At 38.1% G+C, this 22,475-nt stretch overlaps 3 protein-coding genes across 3 annotated transcripts; 2 read left to right on the plus strand and 1 right to left on the minus strand.

The window, feature by feature from the left end:
- Positions 1 to 1,131: 1,131 nt before the first annotated feature.
- LOC117812353 (green-sensitive opsin) lies at positions 1,132 to 4,896 on the plus strand. The gene is made up of 5 exons (XM_034683057.1): positions 1,132 to 1,620; positions 1,834 to 2,002; positions 3,443 to 3,608; positions 3,745 to 3,984; positions 4,444 to 4,896. The coding sequence occupies exons 1-5, from the start codon at positions 1,257 to 1,259 to the stop codon at positions 4,540 to 4,542; spliced, it is 1,038 nt and encodes a 345-aa protein (XP_034538948.1). The 5' UTR covers positions 1,132 to 1,256; the 3' UTR covers positions 4,543 to 4,896.
- Positions 4,897 to 9,411: 4,515 nt separating this feature from the next.
- On the plus strand, positions 9,412 to 13,664 carry LOC117810422 (green-sensitive opsin-like). Its single transcript, XM_034680261.1, has 5 exons — positions 9,412 to 9,926; positions 10,100 to 10,268; positions 11,335 to 11,500; positions 12,669 to 12,908; positions 13,146 to 13,664. Exons 1-5 carry the CDS (start codon positions 9,563 to 9,565, stop codon positions 13,242 to 13,244), a joined length of 1,038 nt encoding a protein of 345 aa, XP_034536152.1. The 5' UTR covers positions 9,412 to 9,562; the 3' UTR covers positions 13,245 to 13,664.
- Positions 13,665 to 19,404: 5,740 nt separating this feature from the next.
- On the minus strand, positions 19,405 to 21,540 carry LOC117810401 (green-sensitive opsin-like). The gene is made up of 5 exons (XM_034680233.1): positions 21,137 to 21,540; positions 20,725 to 20,893; positions 20,433 to 20,598; positions 20,071 to 20,310; positions 19,405 to 19,968 (listed from the first exon to the last, which is right to left on the minus strand). Exons 1-5 carry the CDS (start codon positions 21,519 to 21,521, stop codon positions 19,870 to 19,872), a joined length of 1,059 nt encoding a protein of 352 aa, XP_034536124.1. The 5' UTR covers positions 21,522 to 21,540; the 3' UTR covers positions 19,405 to 19,869.
- Between the last annotated feature and the right edge of the window lie 935 nt (positions 21,541 to 22,475).

Genomic DNA, 22,475 nt, shown 5'->3' on the forward strand with positions numbered 1-22,475 from the left:
TACAACCACATTTTTTAGCTTATTTTTTGTGCTTGGACACTGATTCAGCAATCATATGTTATGAATGGTCTTCTGAGATAAGCACATATTGTGTATTATGAACATTACTCTGCAATGATTGTGTTTATTATAAATGAACCAGCAGGACAGTAACTGAAGGTTTGACAATATGCAGATAATGCACAGCTCTGAAAGGGAATTAAAACCTCCCTTTAAATATGAAATGCGTGTGTCTGACTGACCCTGTACTTTCCCTTTTTTGACACCAATTTCAGAAGTCTTGACCTTTTTGATCAGAAGGGATAAAAAGGTTGTGTCTCAGCATGACGGATCAGGCTAGAGAGGAGCATGTTTAAATATGTCACCCCCATCTGTGACCCTGTTTCTTGGTAATCACTGAAAGAAGAGCATCTGCTACATTAAGCAAATTCCATGAAAACAGGGTTGTGTGGGGTCTGTGTGTTTGTTCAAATGTCTAATGTGTTCACGCGTAAGAATATCAGCTGTGAGATATCTATCTATCTATCTATCTATCTATCTATCTATCTATCTATCTATCTATCTATCTATCTATCTATCTATCTATCTATCTATCTATCTATCTATCTATCTATCTATCTATCTATTCTCCTGCTACAGGAACGCTGTCTGGGCTTAGTGCTGTCTTAATATGCACCCTGACCTGCCCTCTGAAATCCTGTTAGTAATTTGTTATTTGATGCCAGACTGCTAATTAAATTACATGTTTCAGTCAGAGGCATCCTTTAATCATGTTTAACGGCATAACATAATTTGTTAAATGTATTATTCAATTATGTTATGCATGAACCTATTTTGCTGCAGTTCCTCTGAGGAAACCATATATGTTTCAATAAGTAAATGTCATGTCCTTTTCTTGCCATATTATTGGGAACAGAAGTGTGCATTTGAAAACTAGAACATTTCTACAAAAGGGACAGAATGAAATGTATCGCTGTTAAATGTTAAGTAACCTGTGTGATTCTGTAACATCAGTAATGGAACACGTCTTAAAATCCCACACAAGGTGATTACACTCGGAACAGATTATTCGCTGAATTCTCATGCAGATCCTCTCTGCTTATCTTCTTGATCCATCGCCGGTCTGCCCCCAGGGGCTATATAACCATAGCTGCTGTTTCACATGAAGCAAGTTATAGAGCAGATCCTCGGCTGCATCAGCATTGCTCTACACTTAATCCACTCAACCCAACCCAACCCAATCCTAACTAGCTAAGATGGAGAACGGTACGGAAGGCAAAGACTTCTATGTTCCTATGAACAACAGGACGGGGCTTGTGAGGAGTCCTTTTTATTATACACAGTATTACTTGGCGGATCCATGGATGTTCAAATTCCTTGCTTTCTACATGTTCCTCCTCATCTGCATGGGTTTCCCCATCAACTTCCTGACACTGATGGTCACAGCTCAGAACAAGAAACTTCGGCAGCCTCTCAACTTCATCCTGGTCAACTTGGCAGTGGCTGGACTGATCATGGTGATCTTTGGATTCACAGTATGCTTTTACTCTGCAATCAATGGATATTTCTCCTTGGGAACTATGGGCTGTGCTATTGAAGGATTCATGTCAACCCTTGGAGGTAAACTCTAGAAAAATGTATGCTTATTTACAGATTACATTCATTTTCAATGGCTCGTCTAGTTCCTCAACTCTTGTGAATGATCACACATATTGTGTTATTAGATTTTTCAAAGCTGTAAGACTTCAAAGATGAAGTCAACGGGTCAAATATCACTGTGGTCACTTTTGGTTCTGGCTGACATTTTTTGTCTTTCCCCTCCTTGCCTCAAAGGTCAGGTCGCTCTCTGGTCTCTGGTGGTCTTGGCTGTTGAGAGATACATTGTGGTCTGCAAACCTATGGGTAGCTTCAAATTCACAGCCACCCATGCTGGAACAGGTTGCGCGTTCACCTGGATCATGGCTGCCTCCTGTGCTATCCCTCCTCTTGTTGGATGGTCAAGGTAATGGACTAATTAAACTGGATCACATGATCCGTCCACATCAGCAGTACCAGGGGATGGAGAACTCCTTTATCGGGGCACTCACAACACCAGACTACACACTACACTCTTTATTCCTGCTCTTGAACCTAATTCCTTAGCATGACACATGTGGAGATGTTAGGCACATTGCTAAAGCAGACACATCATCATAGTCACCCAGCTCAACTTTATTACATAAACTTCTAGATAAGAAAAGAAGCCATGGCAAATGTTTTTACACTCATTACATTTCAAAAACTTACATAAAAGTTTTGCAGCACTGTTTCCTGCTATAACTTTGGCTTACACAAGCAGATACAGTTTTTCCTCTCCATAGAGAAAAATAAAATGTTTACCAGTTTATCAGGTTTAGTTGGAGATTGGTTTGAAACCTGTCTGGCTAATGTGACTGGAAAAAGTTATGCCCAAATCCAAGAAAGTAGCAAAAGAGTGTCATAAGATGAAGAATATATAAGAAAAAATATCCATAAAAACCTTAGGTAGCTGTAAATTAAAGTTTCATTCAACTGTTTGTGAATCCCCACCCAAGGAAACTTAACTACGATGTTATAACCAGCATAGTTAAAGTTTCTGTAAACTTCGGTTTGTGTTGATTTTGTTGCCCCTGTGGACAAAGTGGTACCTTGTATCTCTTTGCTGATCTTGCTCTGTAAATGTGAAGGCGTTCTCCACAGCTGGCTGTTAATCACTTCCAATGAATACCTTTATGCTGATGATCTTGTTGGCTTTTGTAGGCCATATGGAGACATCTGTACTCATTAGAATCTTTTCAATAACCAGCCAAAAACTATCATCTACATCGACTTAGAATTTTACTACAGCCTTAATGCACCAGTATACTGCTTATGAGTGCCAGCTTTAATTTGAAACAGTTGATGTGTCCCAAAAGCAGATCTGGCATTATGTGTTGCCAGGTCTGTTACTTTTAAGTACTCTTGAGCCATTAATAATTAAGCTTGTGCAGTCATGCAATCTCAGCATATGGCAGTATCTTGTAGCCCCTTGTAGTTAGTGTCAGGATTGGCTGCCTCTCTTTGAGGTGATTATCCTCTTTAAAAGGAACATGCACTAAACCCTAGATTCATTTATTTTAACACAATAACTCTGACGTTAGACAGTTAGTAATGGGCCACTCACAGCTGACTGCATCTGCAAATGTTATCTTTAAACATAACCATCAAATAGTATCACATATACACATTCTCAGGTTGTAAAATGGACTCGGATTTTGGCATTGCTACCATTCTAACAACAATGTTTCATGAAACCCCACCTTTGACATACCAGGATAGCACCAAATATCATACTTAGTTTAACAATTGCAATGAAATACACTTTTTTTTTTTTCTGAAGAAAGGTTTTAACATGTATCTAACCGTTCAATGTCTGTGCTACCAGGTACATTCCTGAGGGTATCCAGGTTTCCTGTGGACCTGACTACTACACTCTGGCCCCAGGATACAACAATGAATCCTTTGTCATGTATATGTTCACCTGCCATTTCTGTGTTCCTGTCTTCACCATCTTCTTCACTTACGGAAACCTTGTGTGCACAGTGAAGGCGGTATGCAACTCATTTTCATCTAAGTAGAATACTTTCATGTCTCGAGAGTATTCTACACACTTTTTCAAAATAAGAGATCATCAATGGTCGAGAAGTGTGCAATGAAAACAGTTACTGATTTTTCCCTTAATTTCAGGCTGCAGCTCAGCAGCAGGACTCAGCATCCACCCAGAAAGCTGAGAAGGAGGTGACACGCATGTGCATCCTGATGGTCTGTGGCTTCTTGCTTGCCTGGACCCCATATGCTAGCTTTGCTGCATGGATCTTCTTCAACAAGGGAGCTGCTTTCTCAGCTACATCCATGGCTATCCCTGCCTTCTTCTCCAAGTCCTCAGCAATTTTCAACCCTATCATCTATGTAGTGATGAACAAACAGGTATGGTAAAACCAATCTGGACACCCTTCAGTTTAAATCCCTTTAGTATTTAGAAGCAGTAAGTCACTGTTATTAGATCCTACTGCAACAGTAACAACAACTCAGACTTATATAACCTATGACCCATTAGAAAAGCATAATGTGTCTGTGTATGTAGAGACCCTTCTCTCTGCCTGTATTCATTCATTTTGCTATGTTCAGTATGTTTCTGAGCATGTACCTTTAGACACTTAGTGTGTTCCTCCAAGACAAATATAGTGAACAGAGTGTTAGCTGTTATTTCTTTTGGAGTTAACACGTTTCCAAGAAGAGGCTATTCTAGTATGATTGATCCAGACAGTTAAACCAACTTTGAATGTACTGCTGCTCCTTTCATCTTTGAATGTCAAAAACTAGTTTTTTATGGTCAATGTCCCATAATACCTCACTTTCTAATCATAAAATGTATTTTCCTTTCAGTTCCGTAACTGCATGCTGAGCACTATTGGAATGGGTGGCATGGTGGAGGATGAGTCCTCAATGTCCACCAGCAAGACAGAAGTGTCTACTACCTCTTAAACACAGACAACTCTCAACAGCTCTAGAGGGATTTTTCAAATGGACTATTGACAAGTATATACAGATGGTGGTATCATTTGGTTTCATACAATAGGGTCTTAGAAAAAACTCTACAGCAAGATCTGACACAGTGTACAGTAAGGCTTGCATCATATGCAAGGAAGTTTTCTCTCTCACTGCGACTAGGTGTTTTGCAATCAATGGAGTTGGCTCTGTGAGTGCCAGGACCGGCACTTCTTTTATGCTGTGATTTTGAAACTTTATTTTTGTGAGGGCCAGAATTTATTTTCTTGGCCTATTGTACATATATTTTATAAATGCTTATGACACTGTAAATGTAGGTCAATAAATGCATGCATCCAAAACTATTTCTTTGTGTTTTTGATGAACCACAGTTGAATCAAATCTGGAGGTCTCTGAGAGGCTAAATGATGTACATAAACAGTCCAAGATGAAGATATTGGACTAACAAATTAACAGTCAATGCATCATGTAAGGGATGACAAGCCGTTTGACGAGCCGTTTCGTGAACACGTTGAGTTTTAATAATCGGTCACTTTCGGATGTGATCACGACAACCAACAAAGCAACAGTCAATGTTTGAATGAATGAAAAACTTCTCCTGCTTGTTTCTCTCCTCTCCCGCTCGCACACTCTTGTCTACACCTCTCCTGATGCCTTCACTAACTGTCAACACTGTAGGAATTAAGAACATCTACACTGAACACTTTTGACAAACAGTAGAGCTGTTACAGTATTATATGTATTATAACTTTTCTCCTGATATCGTGTCACCAGTACAACTGGATAATGCTAGCATGACAGATGTGAGTACTAACAATAGCCATGTTTGTTTGTGTTTTTAACTTTCACTATGATAATGTTTTGGTGAGGACCGGTTTTGAATCAGTCATGATCATATGGTTGTGAATCAGTGGCGCTCGTGCATAGGAGTGGGGGCGTCGTTTTGGGGAGGGGGGGAGGGGTTAGACGTAGTCCTGAGGAAATGCTACATTCAAATTCATGCTAGTTTTCCATGACTACCAACCCTAGCTTTAACTAAATAAATTACTGTATTCTACTATAGAGACATGAACATATATTATGAGTTTAAAAGCCAAGAACATCCCACTTAAACGTGAGGGAAAACTCGGCTTGAAAAGGTACACACATATGACTCTAATTTGTTGGCTGAATAAATAATAAAGGCTCTGACTTTAACACTCAAACACATAGGTAAAATCTGCTTTGTATAAGATAGTGTGGGTCAGATGGTTTTACTATCCCCATAAATAAAAAGGGTGAAGGGTAAAGGAACACTGAACAAGCAAACAAACAAAAAGTGAATTATTCTCCATTCTCAAAAAGCTATACCACTGTAAAATAACAAAAGATCTTAGCCCATTGGAATCCATCCTAATTTGGTCATAAAACTCTGTTAACTACATCTGAATTGCTAGCAGCAGCATAAGCTATGTGCTTGCTAAGTGCTGTTAGTCAGACTTGGTCTGCTGTACGACTATATGGGGCGCCATTTGTAAAGTTGTGCTCACCGAAAATAACAGCAACATTTCTCCCCATTTAGCTCCATAAGTGATAAAAATGTAGAGGGAATTTTAAAAATGTCACTTTTTTTATCACATTTAGAGGAAAATTTGTGATCTTCACATTTAATTTTGTTGTGAAAAATATAGTTAAAATCATTGTTAAATCCAAATGCTAAATCTAAATCTAAATGTTAAATCTAAATGTTAAATATAAATATAAATGTTAAATGGCTTGATGGTTAAAGGGCCTCCAAAACTGCCTATCCAGCATTTTTAGGCGGGCAGAATGCCTATAACTCGTAGGAGTCAGTACTGTCAGACTATGGTTGGGATATCTGTATCACTTTATGATGCTTTTATTTTGGTACTTCCGCTAGGCGGCAGTGTGAATTTGTATTGCGCACCTTTAAGAGCTTCATAAAGTGATACAGATATCCTAACCATAGTCGGTCAGTACTGACTCCTACGGGTTACTTTCTGGAGTGCCCGCATTTAAATGTTTGAAAGGCAGTTTTAGATGCCGGTAAGAGATTTCACAACGTTCAGCGGCAGTACTGGTATGGACAAGCTAAGTTGCTATTGCTAAGTCTGTATCATTTTATGAAGCTTTTATTTTGGTATTTCTGCTAGGCGCCAGTTTGAATTTGCATATCAGCTAAATATTTTGGATCGCAGAGCAAAATTTATATTTAGTACTTAGATTTGTATTTAACATTTATATTTATATTTAACATTTAGATTTATACTTAACATTTAGATTTATATTTAACATTTAGATTTATATATAGCATTTGGATTTGACAATAATTTTAACTATATTTTTTCAGAACAGAATTAAATATGAAGAAGATCACAAATATTCCTCTAAATGTGATAAAAAAGTGATATTTTTAAAATTCCCTCTACATTTTTATGACTTATGGAGCTAAATGGGGAGAAATGTTGCTGTTATTTTCGGTGAGCACAACTTTACAAATGGCGCCCCATACAACTAAGCACTGGGTAACTCTCAGCAATACTCGATACCTCTCAGATCCTTCTAGAATGTGAGTGGTCGCTCACTGTCTCCATAGTGAACTATGCTCGTGTCCCCATTCATGAGCTGAAAATCTAGTTGTTTAGTTCAACGTTCACATTAATATGAGCTGGTTCAATAAACGTGTTCATTTCAATCCTTTCACACAAAGCGCTGGTATAGACATTGTTATATGACCTTTTATGGGCTTTCCTTGGTTTTAAGTGCCAGCCTCTATAGACACTCAAGGAACTTAGGTTTTAAGAAGCAGCGGCCTCATTTTTTTTTATAACTGGAGGTTGGTGCGTGATTTATTTCCATTTGTTTTGTAAACAAAGACTTCCATACCAGTGAAATATAGAAAAAAAGGGCACAGTTATCAGCATACTAATAAATAATTTTGATGTAAGGTTGCTTTAATACCTAAAGAAATTGGCACACAGTATGGAAAACCTAATGGATATTAGGTTAGAAGCAGTGTGCAAGAATATGTGGTTGAATGTGTTAAGCACAACTGTGTAACTTCACTGATACTTCCTTTGTGAAACATTTATTTCGAAGCATCTCAAGTCCTTTTTTACTATACTATAAACACCTAATGTTTTGGGGTCGGAAAAGAAGATCTTTCATCATGTTATGTAAATGATTGAAGGTCATTTCTATATAGCACAAATGTCACACAGCACAGTAATCTATAGCTTAAGCTTAACAGCAGTGTATATCCACATAAGGACCTTTAAAGTACACTGAACGTCAAAACTAAAAAACAAGATATTAACATAAGTAGGAAAAAACTATCTTCATTTTCGTATGATTGTTCCCACACTCAATACATGTAATGTTGGGGCAAATTCTGCATTACCTGCAGTGGGTCTTTGCTGATGTATGTCATTGACCATCCTGTGACATATTTGTAATCTTTGTGGGTTGATCCTCTTGGTCCATTGAGCTGGGATAGATTGAAGTCTGCTGATAATCTTTTGGGATAATGGTGTCATGGATGGATTGTTGCACAGTGAAACGTACACCAAACAGTGCAATGGTTGAAAATGTTTGAAGCTTTGTACTTCTTCACTCAAAATGTTACATAATGAAAGAAAAAGAAATCAGTTGGTACATTTCAAAGCCAAAGTAAGTAAAATAATAAACAGCTTAAATCATATTTAACATATTCAACAACTCTCGACTCAACTTTATGTATATAGCACCTTTCATATATACAAGCATGCAGCCCTAAGAGCTTCACAAAAGAACAGAGAGACAGAGAACAACAGAGATGGGTTTTTGGATACTTACAAATGAAATAAAATCAATGCAATAAAATAATAAATATAAATATATAAATATGGTTAGAAAGCAAATTAAAAAAATAGTTAAAGTCAAAAGGATCAGATAAATACAAAGAATAAATAGATGACTAAATAAGTAGGATCAATAGATGTTGTTAAAACAATAATTTTGATTATTATAACAATTATAGTAATGATAATAAAAAGGAAAGAAAAACATGACAAATTGGTTTTCATAGTGTTTTTTTTTTTAAATCCACAAACCCTCTTTGTTCCACTTAATTTCTTGCAGTTGTCTACAACACTAGCAGCCAAAAGGGGGGGAAGACTGATTTTAACAGAACCAGAGAAGAACTTTGAAAAAGAAAAAATCATACATCATGTTACAGATTTCAACAGATCCCAGGTCCACAATATTTTCAGATGTAAAGGAATAACACAGAAAAAAGTGTGCAGCAGAACAAAATCAAACAGATTTTACTCAGTGTGTTGAATAGGAGATGTGATTATTCTCTGCAGTCTGAAGGGGTCGTCGGTGGTGATTAGGACTTGAATGGTCAAGCGTTTACAGTGAGCAGGATTTAGTATTTATAACTTATCCAGGTACAAAGGCTACAAGGGTTAAGACAACAATCAATTTTGCATATTGTATTCATTATTTATTTATATCCTTTCTATTTCTCTCTCTCTGTCTCTCTCTTTATGTATATATAAATATATGTTTATTAATACACATATGTAGATATACATATATATCTATATACATTTCTATACAAATTGATGAAAGCTCATCAGTTGTGTGGGAAACAAATTTTGAATCTAAATAACAGTAACAACCTAATTGTTTAGTGGCAGACTAGGAGATTGGCAAGAGCAAAGTTCGTGATTTTGCTAGATAAGTCCATTAGTCCAATGTGTTCAGAGGAAGTCAATTAGGAAAACTGAGGTTGTGCGACAAAGCAGAACCAACATTAATAACTACTTACTTGAACTTGATGAGTATCCGGGGTTAGGATGAATTACAGAGGATTACCTCAAAGACTTATTTCAATCCTTCTGTAATCCACTTTTTGACCAGTATAAAGCTACCATCTAGACCTCCTCAGCAGCAAAGGGGTTGAACAGTTCTTGTGAAAACTACTCACAGTAGATCCACCCATCCAGAGAAAATGGAGAACGGCACAGAAGGCAAGAACTTCTACATCCCCATGAACAACAGGACGGGGCTTGTGAGGAGTCCTTTTGAATACCAACAGTACTACCTGGGAGACTCATGGATGTTTAAGATGCTCGCCTTCTACATGTTCTTCCTCATCTGCACTGGATTCCCCATCAACTTCCTGACACTGATGGTCACAGCTCAGAACAAGAAACTCAGGCAACCTCTGAACTTCATTCTGGTCAACCTGGCTGTGGCTGGACTCATCATGGTCTGCTTTGGCTTCACCATCACTTTCGTCACTGCTCTTAATGGCTACTTCATTTTTGGACCCATCGGTTGTGCTGTTGAGGGATTCATGGCTACCCTTGGAGGTATGACATGGGAACTGTAATCAATGTGACTGCATTTTATAGAGAATATGTTTGTTTTTTTACAGTAAAGCTTGAGATATCCACTGCAAGACCTTCTGAAATGTGTAACAATTGAGACTGCAACTACTGTTATAAAAATCTGTATTTGTGTCTTTCCCCTCCTTGTTTCAAAGGTCAGGTTGCTCTCTGGTCTTTGGTGGTCTTGGCTGTTGAGAGATACATTGTTGTCTGCAAACCTATGGGAAGCTTCAAGTTCTCTGGAACTCATGCAGGAGTTGGAGTTGCTTTCACCTGGATCATGGCTATGTCTTGTGCTGCCCCCCCTCTGGCCGGCTGGTCCAGGTAATTCAAAAATCAAACATCTGTTTCTTGCATCCTTCTGTCAGAATACCCCATAAACCATGTGTTAACCTCTGTGGAGAAGTTGCATTTTAGGTTGGGTCATAAAAATATTGTTAGTTACATTACATCAAAGTCAGCTGAAGGTCAAGCTCATCCAAAACTAACACACTCCTCCTGTAGAACCTTTTCCTTCTTAACACTGCAGCACTGGACCTCACAGGTGCAGGGGGGCTTGACTCGCTGCTCTTGGAGTATATTGATTGATATTGATTGACTCAAAAGATTGAGTGAGCCTCTGTGGCCTCGAACTGGCTAGGCAACACAGCTAATACTAATAGAATTAGACAGTCCTGACAGAGTTTTTCTTTACTTACCCTTATTGAACAAAGACTGCACCTCCACTTCACCTCTTAGAAACAAAGAAGCAAACAGATATACAAACTGTAGCTACATGAATGAAACACTGCAAATTATCTTAACATGACTTGTGCAGTGTCCCAGTCACTGTTGTAACACATATAGTTTTAGTTAGATCTAGCTTGAGTAACCTTAGTTTTCATAAACATAGCTAAACATGGTTAAAACTGTAGGTACATGCTTAGCCATGACAAGGCTGTGGAAGTCAATCTTGTTCACCTTCAGTACACATGTGTCAAACTGTAGCTGTGGGTGAAGTTTGGAAAGACAGTTGATATCACCTAATGATCTACTGTCACATAAGGTTTAAACTGCAGCCCAGTAGTCTGAGATGTATGCAGTGTCTCAGTGCTGCTTCTTTTATACTTTTACATTTGGTATAAATCAGAAGATTTCATATACATATATAAAAACAAGAAATTATGAAATGGACAGGAGAACAATTGCTAAAAGGTTGCTTTATTCTAAAATGCACTTAAAAGGGTGAAAAGGGCTTATTCCCACATTGAGACTTTTGAAGTAACATAAGATAGTGACATTAAAAAACATTTGTGCGTTAATGAAAATCTAAAAAATCTGCTGCAGCTTTCCTTTCCAGAGATCCTTCAATATGCAGCACTGAAATGCAACCCTTGCTGTTCTCACACAGGTACATCCCTGAGGGACTGCAGTGCTCCTGTGGACCTGACTACTACACTATGGCTCCAGGCTTCAACAACGAATCATATGTCATGTATATGTTCACCTGCCACTTCTGTGTCCCAGTTGGCACAATCTTTTTCACCTACGGAAGCCTAGTGCTGACAGTCAAAGCTGTAAGTATAATTCGTGATGGTACCACATCTTAAACAATCCTATAACATAACATATTCTTATATTATCTGAGCTGTGGTGTAGCTTTGAATACACAGAACAGCCTTATATAGAGGTATGATCTATAATATTATATATATACAACATTATGTTGCTAAGTTGTAACATTGATGAGTGTCAGTTTTCCAAAATAATGTTACAGCTTCATTTGTCTCAGTGTGAGATGTAAACTAGTGCAGTATTTGAATGGTCGTGATTCCTTATTCTTATGCATAAATGTCATTAAGTTCATTTAAATCGTGAAACTTTCCCCTAAGATACCAGTTGTCATTTTTCTCACAAACATAATTTCTTTCACTCTTAATTCCCCACTGTGTAAACCAATGATTTATTGTAGACCTGCAACTTGTTGCTGATGAATCTACTCAGTCTGCCACAAGTCCCTTGACTTAGCATCCTCTTTTACAATAATAATTTTTTAAATCATATCCCCTTTTTTTTCTTTTTTTTTTCCTTTCACAATTCTTTTTATTGATTTTGTTATTATAGTGCATGTAAGCTTGGCATTGTAGAAAAGTAGGTACAAAGAGTGTGTGCACATATATATCCCATTTGTATCAACTAATTTTTATTCAATGCATCACACTTATTTTTCCAATCTAATGCTTTTGTGAGGAACTTTTGGTTTGCGTCGATTTTGGCGCACCCTGTGGTCGAAGCAGTCTTAGCTGGTTTTGTCCTGTTTATGTGTAATTAGTGTTTCTCAACAAAAACTTCATCCTGTTCTCTTTCACAGTTAAATGTATAATTTATCAAGAATCTTGCAATTGTTCAAATGAAAAAAGTTATATAAGCAGTGTGCAGTTAATGACTTGATCTGACAGCTACCCCCCCCCCACCACCACTGGTTTCAGACATAAAACTAACTCTATGGAAATAGTCACTTTTCTTGTTGATGGTCTTTTTTGGTTTTTAAGAACATACAGAGACACAAGTATTCATGTCAAATTGTTTCATAACCAGACCGAATTTCCTCACAGGAGCTTTAATATACTTTTGTGCAACACAACATAGAAAGACTTCTCTGCAAACCCCAAATCTGTAATTCACAGACTCACTTGTGTATGTCATGCTAACCTTCCTCCGCCTCTTCTTTTCAACACACACCAGGCTGCAGCTCAGCAGCAGGAGTCAGAATCTACCCAGAAAGCTGAGAGGGAGGTAACCCGCATGTGCATCCTGATGGTCTGTGGCTTCTTGCTGGCTTGGACCCCATATGCTAGCTTTGCTGCATGGATCTTCTTCAACAAGGGAGCTGCTTTCTCAGCTACATCCATGGCTATCCCTGCCTTCTTCTCCAAGTCCTCAGCACTGTTCAACCCCATCATCTATGTGCTGTTCAACAAACAGGTCAGTTTGTTGCTACAATTTTGTCTGAAGATTTGAATAGTTAAAACCTAATGCCTTATTTAAGTTAAAGTTTCTTCTGTAGGTGTTATAATTATGCAGGAATAGCATCATAAACAGCAACTTAAAAGTTGTTCTTTCAAGTGTGTTATAGCTGGTGCAAAACCCAGACAAACTGTTGAGAAAGTGTGAGTGTAATCCTGATATCTAATTAAAAACTCTCCATCTTTTCCCCTTCAGTTCCGTAACTGCATGCTGAGCACTATTGGCATGGGTGGCATGGTGGATGATGAGACCTCAGTATCTACCAGCAAGACAGAAGTCTCCTCTGTATCTTAAGGATTATAACTTCACATCTTCGGACCTCCTCCTTGCTGGTGTCGTCCTGAGTGTGGATGGCTATCTTCAAGTGGAAATAACCAAATGGAAACAAGCTAATGATCTTTTCTGCAAAAAATGGACATCAATATGGGAATACATGCGGATGGCTGCGTTTTACCTTGCACACTTTCAATTTGTGTGTTATAAAAACTGATCCCCAACATCATATAAGCAACAGCAGAAAGAGAATCTACAGGAACATCTCTGAAGAACGACTGAAGCATTTTCTTGTAAGGAGTACAATGGTTTGTTTGGATGTGTGAGTGGATGATGGTTGGGTGGTTGTATATTTATGACGTGGAGAGGTCAGCATTGTTGTTGATCTTTGTCATGATATTCTGTACATATTTTATAAACAAAAAGAGTAGAAAAAATATTAAATGCATGCATGAAAAGACATCTTGGTTGTTGTGTTCTCATTGAAAATGAATTTGTGCATTCTTGTTTAATTTGATCCTGTATCTTTAAGGCAGCCACAGACCTGAATGAACTGTGCTAACAAATAATAGATCATTTATTTTTGTAAGACTGCCAAGAGGAAAGAAAAACATTGTGTAACTTATAACAATACCAATATGTAGCTCTTATGCTTATCCTCAAAAATACATTTTTAATAAGATTTCTTAAAGACCCATGAGAGCAATATTTATAATGAGCAGACACACTTAGTGGGGGATTAAATGTGACAAAGGGTCCCAAGTCAGGTTTAAACCTGAGCTTCTTGCTTTGATGGCGGTCACGCAAGCCTAACTGATGCACCAATGAATATGTTTTTAATGCTTTCATTTCTACAAACCACTGCAAATACCCTAGATCCATATGCTTTCAACTCTATTTCAAGTATTACAAAGTACAATGAGAATACAGTACTAAAAGTAAGTTCAGTGTAGAGATGGGCTGATGGTACTTAAGCTCCAAAGCTTGTGTTATGTCAATCAGGAGAGACACAATTTGAATATTAAAGGTTATTTATTACAACTGAATGAATAATGAAACTTGACAGAAATCTTTGGTATAAGGACTCTATGGGGATAATTTTGTGAGTGTAGGATGTGTGAATTTGGCAGCAGAAGAAATCCCCCTAGAGTCCAGACACTGGTGGTGGTGGTTGATGAATTCTAGGAATTGAAGACTTGCAGAGACCAGGTGGAGATGGGGAGGTGGAGGGGTGCGCACCATCAATGCAAGAAGGAACTAGAGAGACACATTTAAAAAGACAGCAGAAAGTTGATAGGCTGACGATAAGGGCTTGCCACTGAGCTATTGGATGACAGCCGCCGCTGATTAACCAATGACAACTCCGGAGCATGCGGCTTGAAGCGGGTGAGCTATTGAATTGGGAGAGGAGAGTTAAACAACTGCTGTGATTGCTTTTATAGTCTTCCTGTTTGATCTTTCGCTAGAGCTACATTTGAGTGAACAACAAAGTGTCGGGCTGGTATTGAAGATGAAATATTAGGTGACAGATCACATTTGAAGCTTTGAACATCTTTGAACATGCTTAAAAACATTAATTTAGCTTGACAGATTAGAAAGTCTACATGAACTATGTTTCAGTCAGGACCGCTCTCGTCAAAATAATTAATAAGTTGCAATAAGCATACAACACGTTATATTTGGTGATATGGCACAGTTCTGGGAGCTCCCTGCCCTTCCATGTTCCTACATGGAATGCCAAAGCCTGAGGTGGGGAGAGCACACCTCACCTCTCTTTCATGTTTATTAACGAAAAGCCAATGCAGGGAGAGCAGCAGCAGCAAAGATCCCCCCCTGGTACAGAACAGAGCTGGCATTAATGACAGTACATATGACACTGATAAAATCAGACACAGTATAAAGGGAAGTGCTGGGTTGGAGTTGAGTTGCAAAGCAGTTTGCAGGGCACCAGCTTGAGAAGGCAGGCTAAAGCAGTGTCATTAGAACGCCTGTTTGGCTACTTCCCAGTAGTAATGTGTAGATGTAATCAGAAGAGCTGTCAGCTGATAGGGGCTGGCATTCTTTGTGCACTTCTTTCAGATTTTTTTTCTCATCTATCACAGGGGTTCCCAAACTTTTCAGCCCATGACCTACACTGTCCCTCAAGATGATTAAATGTTCCTCACTGCATTAGGAATACACTAGTAGGTCAATCCATAAAGGGCTAAAATTGAACAAAGAAGAAACATGCCTAAGACACTTAATTAAGCTGGTCGGTAGAAAATTAGACTACTTGTGCACATACTGCTGTGTTTCCAGTGCTACTATAAAGTAACTTTCTGCCACTGATGCCATGATTTATCTTGATTAGTCACCTCAGAGTTCTGAGTTCTGGTTGTATTTGAAATTTAACCACTATTGTTTATATTTTATTATAATTATGGATAAAATATGCTATTTTAAATGTTTTTGGCTTTGGGAAGGCATTTAGAGACCCCCAGAGTTTAGCGATCCGCCTACATACAAATTAGCTTTTTTTTTAGCTAATTCTGGATCAGCAGTGTGCATTATCACTGTCAAATAAACTAATTAACTTAATGAAACTAAGAGCAGCTGATGTACTGTGGTCCAAGCTTCACTACGTGGCCTGCCTGAATTACCACCCTGCTTATGATTGGTGTATATAACTCAACTCAAACTTTATTGTCACTCATCTGGATAGCTTGTATACAGCTTTTATACGGTTTAGTTTAGTTTAGTTTAGTTTAGTTTAGTTTATTTATTATTCATCGTGTCGTGCAAATAAACGACAGAAACACAATACACTGACAACAAAGACAGAATATAAAAACAAGACGAAACAACAACATGATGACAGACTAGAAAGGGCTGACTATATGAGTTCAACTAAACTAGACTATTTATGGATAATGGAGGGAATAGATAAATAGATAGAACAGTAAGTGAGGTAGTGCAGGGTGCAAATGTTGCAATATAAATATATATTGAATAAATAGAGCAGTCTGAGGTGGAGGTGAATGTGAAGGGGAGCAGCGTGTTTAGGAGTCTCACAGCATGGGGGAAAAAGCTGTTGCAGAACCTTGTTGTTTTGGTCCGTATGCTGCGAAGCCTCCTGCCTTATGGTAGGAGGGCAAACAGTCTGTGTGCAGAGGCTCTGTGTTCATAATGTGACCTGTAGATGACCTGGATGGAGGGGAGAGAGATACTTATGATCCTCTCAGCTGTCCTAACTGTGTGCTGGAGGCTCTTTTGTTCTGCTGCTGTGCAGTTTCCAAACCACACAGTGATGCAGCTGGCCAGGACGCTCTCCACAGTAAGATTAGAAGAGATCTGTTTCACTAAGAACTAAAGTGATGCACATTACAGAAACATACTTATTCCATAATAATGTAGACCTACTAAATGTATCAGCCGATTTCAAATATGATGAAAATGTCTTTCACATAAACTTTACTGTATCACATTAAAACTATGATTTGTGATAGAAACCAGCCATGAAGCCAATAGTCATGAGCCATAGGGAGTCGGCATTCAAATACCAAACAAGTTTATTCATGTTCTATATCTGCACATAAAAGAAATATGTGACAAAGCATGGTTATTTATCATTTATACATTATGTCTATACATATTTAATGTAGAACACCTGAACAAGAGTAGGCATGGATAGTTTTATTTCACTATGGGCTTTAATTCTGTATATTTTACACTGAAACTATTCAAATCAGAGAGGTACTGGTACTTCAGGCCATTATTGAGAGACCTGCAATGACTATAACAGACCACAAGATGGCATTATGTTTGCTAAGCTTAAACTTCAAATCTTTTTCAGCATGAATTGAGGAAAGCCCCTGAGATTCAATGACACTAGAAAAAAAGCAGAGTTTATATACAAATAAAAGGTTTGAATGGAAAAATTCATAATTATTATTATCATTTTTTGGCCCATTTTTATCTTTAATAATGAGCGGAAGAGAAACATGAACTGTTAGGGGGATGAGAAGTTGCAGAGAGCCTGGAATCCGAATAGATTTTGAGGTCGCTGCATTGAGGACTGTTGGCTCTGTCTGCTATGCACACTCCAACCACTTAGCTACAACAGTGCCTCTCTAGAAATCATTTTTTCATCTTTTCTTTTACTTTGACTTACACGTGGATTGATTTATTGGACCTACACTACTGAACACAAGAGTACTGTGTGATTAACCAACTGGCTGTCATGGTATCCAATCAGTATATCATTAATATTTCTGGCCCCACTTAGATCAAAATCTGTTTATCATGATGAAACACTCTTTTTCAAGAAAAGTCTTTTTTTATTATTTTTTATTTTGTATTTCTTATTATAAACAAGATGCACTTCATCAACACAAAGACACATGCACTATCTCACTAAGGGACATGAAAGAAACAAAATAAACACAAAATAATAAAATAAAAACACATTGACCTGACAAATCAAACAATTATGTAAATTCACCATCAACACATTCAATGGGTTTATGCTCTCAGCTCTCCCACTTTCCCACTTTCCAAAATAAATGAATAAACAATATAAAATAAAACACAGACAAATAAAAAAAATGCTTTGATTATTTCCTAAATCTGACATCTTGCTTTACCTAAGATGATTTCAAATGAGTTATTCAAACTCTTTACCTGACTCTTGACTCCAAAATCACAGAATAAAAAAAATATAAAGAAAGCTGTATAAAAAATATTAAAGAAAAACACAAATACTAAAATCAAGACTTAACACAAGCTGGCTTTGAACACAGGTCACATACATTTAACAACCCAGCAGAGGATGTTCTTTCTGTATCAATTTAGGGAGATCAGCCTGACACATGATGGTGATGTCATTTAGACTGTAATTACTGATTCTGATCCCTCCTGGTAACAAACACCCCTGCTTAAGGAAGGCAGTGGTAGGCAGTACTGGACTATGTACTACACAACAGTTCACATAAAAACAGTTGATACTTCCTGCATCATTAATGATGTTAGACTATTTCTTTCACATTCAGTTGAATGAAAATGTAGGAGTTTATGGACAATGTTCAACATGAAGTATTTCAAAATTAAACTTTGATGTTGACTTGTACTCATCGCGCTACATTATTTTACTTGTAAGTTTAAAATAAAGACTTACTTGAAGATTTGAAGATAGCTCCAAAATTACAGTACAAAAATAGAATGAAACGTAAATATAAGGTTCAAAGCAGAAGTAAGCTAAGCAGACAGATAAAATGTCAGTTTTGTGAAGATTGGCTGTAATCATGAAAAGTGATGCAAACTGACATAAAGTGTGATTGTACATGGTTGTGATAAGAATGCTGTTGTGCACATTAAGTTATTCCGCACATCAAACTGAAAGCAAGAGCAATATTGAACATGTATTCAGCAACATTTCAATTAATCATGATGTTGCACCATCAAAGTGTTTTATTGATTTGAGTGATTTTGGTGCACACTTCCTCTCTCACCATTTCAGCAGTAGATACTGAATCAAAATAAAACAGGAACAAGTGCTAGTCTCACCTTGGATTCAACACTTTATACCTTTGTTATCTACTTCTTTAAACATTACTAGGTCAATTCCTTCAAACACAAGGTGTGTGTGTGTTTGTTCTTTATCTGTTTGGTTGGCATCAAAGCTTCTGTGCTTAATATATAATGCACGTCACTTTACTTTTTTGTGCCAGTGTGTTTAAGTCAAACATGACTTGAGGCACTCTGAAGTTCTTATCCCTGCTCTTAGCCTTGGTAATTGGATTCACCTGATTTACCCTTTACCACACTCTTATTTGTCTTGACAGCATCATTGCTAGTTAACCCCCCTTACAGGATACAAAGGGACCACTGGGTGCTGACCCTCCATGGGCAGGATGCAAAGTCCCATGCAGTCCAGGCCAAGACTTAACTTGCTAAGTAGGGATGATGCTTGGGATCCTGCATTTTGACTGATTTATCAATTATATGCATTAATATCAAGGGTAAGACTAGAAGTTTTAGTCATATAAAAACAAACATAGGTAAGACTTGGTAAACTAGTTTGTGTGAGAAAAATAATTAATTTAGGAAAATAAATAATTTAGCTTATACTTTTGCCGGAAGATTATAATGTTCAGTTGTCTAAAATGAAGCCAACATGACACCACATTTTCATGCATGCATTTATTTATCTATGTTAATAATATATACAATGTTTACAATCCATGATGACCAACACAGCAAATGACAAAAAAAATTGTTTGACATAGTTGCTCATTTTGGAAATCAGTACAAAACATGCTCCCTCTGATGTAAGAAACATTGGGGCTTGTAACAGATTTGTTGATGAAGGATGTTTCATACATTCAGTGTTTCCAAATAGCTGAAAGATATTGGGGGCAACTGTGACTCCCACTGCGAGGGAAGTCAAAGTGAGCATTCACATACATCTACAACGTTATTTGCATTGATTTTGAATTCAGGCAAACATGAAGCTTTCTCGTATCCTTTGGGAAAAAGATGACACGAGTTCCTTCCTGGAGCTGTTCATTACTACTCCAGTACTCCGCATTGAGGTTATTCCAGATCAAAAAGTAAAAAGAAGTCGATAGTAGAAAGGGAAATGTCCATGTATAGGAAAATGTCTCTGTGTTTAAGAGGCAGTAGACACTTCTGTCTTGCTTGTGGAAACTGAGGTCTCATCCTCCACCATGCCACCCATTCCAATAGTGCTCAGCATGCAGTTACGGAACTGAAAGAGAGTGAAATGCATGTTGAAATGATGAGAATGGAAACTGCACACTTGTGGATATAAACACCAAAAGAGTAGGCAAGAGGATTTATCCAAACTGACCTGTTTGTTAAACAGCACATAGATAACAGGGTTGTACAATGCTGAACTCTTGGCAAAGAAGGCAGGGATAGCTGCTGTCAGAGCGGTGAAGGATGCACCCTTGTTGAGGAAGATCCATCCGCTGAAAGTAGCATATGGTGTCCAAGCTACCAGGAAGCCAAAGACCATCAGGACGCACATACGTGTGACTTCCCTCTCAGCCTTCTGGGTTGATTCTGACTCCTGCTGCTGAGCTGCAGCCTAAAATGTTTAATACCAAATACTCAGTGAGAATCCATGGCACAGGCAGGTTTGCATAACTCTCAAGAGTTAAATTCCTTGAGGCAAAGCAATGAGTTATACATTTGATGAGCTTTACTTACAGCTTTGACAGTTAGCACAAGGCTTCCATATGTGAAGGAAATTACAGCCACAGGGACGAAGAAGTGAACCACGAACATGTAGATGACATATGACTCATTGTTGAAGCCTGGAGCTAGAGTGTAGTAATCTGGTCCACAGGAGCACTGCATGCCCTCAGGGAGGTACCTGTTTGAAGAGAAAAGGAGAGCAGTTATAGCAAATCATTAATGGTTCTCAGTGTTGTTATAACTGACTGTTTGGATTTACATTGACATCTCTTTCAATTAAATGACAAATACAAATGACAATCACCTGGACCAGCCAAACAATGGGGGTCCAGCGCATGAGAAGGCCATAATCCAAGTGAAAAGAACTCCAGCCCCTGCATGAGCCCCACTGAACTTAAAGCTTCCCATGGGTTTGCAGACAACGATGTATCTCTCAACAGCCAGCACTACCAGTGACCAGAGAGCAACTTCACCTGTAGATAGAAAAAGCATCTTAGACAGGAGCTCGAACAATTACGTTTTAAGTTGTTCAAGAAGTGAGCTGGATTTCTAACCAATCTTTGTCATTGTCAGGTTTCCTGAATTGCCTTCCCTGCAGTTATATCAGCTCTATGGTAAAAGTACTCAGGAAACTTCCAGGAAATGTTAGGAAGTAGACAAAGTTAAGTTAAGTTAAGTTAAGCATGAAGCAGGAGAGAATAAAGCTGATTTCGTACCTCCAAGTGTAGCCATGAATCCCTCAATGGCACAGAAAGTTGGTCCAAGAATGAAGTATCCATTGAAGGCAGATGTTATGGTGATGGTGAAACCGAAAGCGCACATGATGAGCCCAGCCACTGCCAGGTTCACCAGGATGTAGTTGAGAGGTTGCTGGAGCTTCTTGTTCTGGAAGGTTACTAGCAATGTCAGACCGTTGATGGGAGTTCCAGTGCAGATCAGAAAGAACATGTAGAAAGCCAGAACCTTGTACATTATTGGATCTACCATATAATACTGTGGATATTCAAAAGGATTTCTAACAATCCCAGTCCTGTTGGACATAGGGATGTAGAAGTTCTTTCCTTCTGTGCCATTGGGCTCGATTCCTCCGTCCCACACCATCTTCTCTACTTGGTTGTTCTGTTGAGCTTCTTCGTTCAAAGAACCCAAGAAACCGTGTTGGTGGACACGAGACCAAGAATTGTGCAGAGTGGTTTTTATACCCAACCACTAACCTTATGGTCAAGATGCCAAAATTGGATTACAGTAGTGTGAGGAGGCACAAAAGTTAACTGAGGTGAGCAATTAGTCTCACCGGATAGAGAAGCCTTGGTCTTTTGCTCCACTTACCAAGTCTGAAGGATTATAGATTAGGTAAAAGAATTACAGATTGAATAATCACAATCAAGTTCAAAACCTATTTTTATTTTTTCATCTATTTTTTTTCTTTATTCTGAACATGCAAACAATGGGTATAATAATGTAGTTTGACACATGCCCCCCAACTCCTAATGGATAACCTTCTTCTCAGAAAGCTTTTCATTAGATTTTTGAGAATCAAAGAGAGCCAAAGAGCATTTGTGAGATCAGTCACTGACTCTAGGAATGAAGGCTTGGCTTGTGATTGCTTTGATAATTCCTCTGAAAGGTGTTCAGTTGTACTTTAAGCTGAGGCTCTGTGCAGGCTGATTGAGTTCCTTCACACCAGCTTCATCAAAACATGCTAACCAAAGCCTTTACAGTTGACCAGGGTTGATATAGAAGAGTGTTAAATTGTGTAAAATATGGCCTCTTTTGACAATACCATGTGTGACAGCCCATTCAAAAATCGACGTCTTTCCTTTTACGACTTTGTGCTGGATCTCAGCTTGTAGCAATGAGTGTGGTTGAAACTCCGTTTCAGTCATAAACAGAGGTGTCCACAGACTCGTCCGTCATCGTGCACTGTTTTGCTTATTTTGAATACAGACCCATTTAAAGGGTAGAAGATAATAGATAATGGCTGTCTTAATGAAGTCCTTCAAATAGAGGGCAATCATGTGACTTGACAATTTCATGACAAGGGGCTTTAATACT

This window comes from Notolabrus celidotus, chromosome 1, assembly GCF_009762535.1.
Source record: "Notolabrus celidotus isolate fNotCel1 chromosome 1, fNotCel1.pri, whole genome shotgun sequence".
NCBI classification, from domain to species: domain Eukaryota; kingdom Metazoa; phylum Chordata; class Actinopteri; order Labriformes; family Labridae; genus Notolabrus; species Notolabrus celidotus.

Bases quoted from the DNA above. Each gene is read 5' to 3' on its own strand.
- LOC117812353 (XM_034683057.1), top strand. From the start codon at position 1,257: ATGGAGAACGGTACGGAAGGCAAAGACTTCTATGTTCCTATGAACAAC. The intron at 3,609-3,744 runs GTATGCAACTCA...CCTTAATTTCAG, and splicing joins TTGTGTGCACAGTGAAGGCG to GCTGCAGCTCAGCAGCAGGA. The intron at 3,985-4,443 runs GTATGGTAAAAC...TTTTCCTTTCAG, and splicing joins ATGTAGTGATGAACAAACAG to TTCCGTAACTGCATGCTGAG.
- LOC117810422 (XM_034680261.1), top strand. From the start codon at position 9,563: ATGGAGAACGGCACAGAAGGCAAGAACTTCTACATCCCCATGAACAAC. The intron at 11,501-12,668 runs GTAAGTATAATT...AACACACACCAG, and splicing joins TAGTGCTGACAGTCAAAGCT to GCTGCAGCTCAGCAGCAGGA. The intron at 12,909-13,145 runs GTCAGTTTGTTG...TTTCCCCTTCAG, and splicing joins ATGTGCTGTTCAACAAACAG to TTCCGTAACTGCATGCTGAG.
- LOC117810401 (XM_034680233.1), bottom strand. From the start codon at position 21,521: ATGGTGTGGGACGGAGGAATCGAGCCCAATGGCACAGAAGGAAAGAAC. The intron at 20,599-20,724 runs GTGATTGTCATT...CTCTTCAAACAG, and splicing joins CCATTGTTTGGCTGGTCCAG to GTACCTCCCTGAGGGCATGC. The intron at 20,311-20,432 runs GTAAGTAAAGCT...TAAACATTTTAG, and splicing joins TTGTGCTAACTGTCAAAGCT to GCTGCAGCTCAGCAGCAGGA.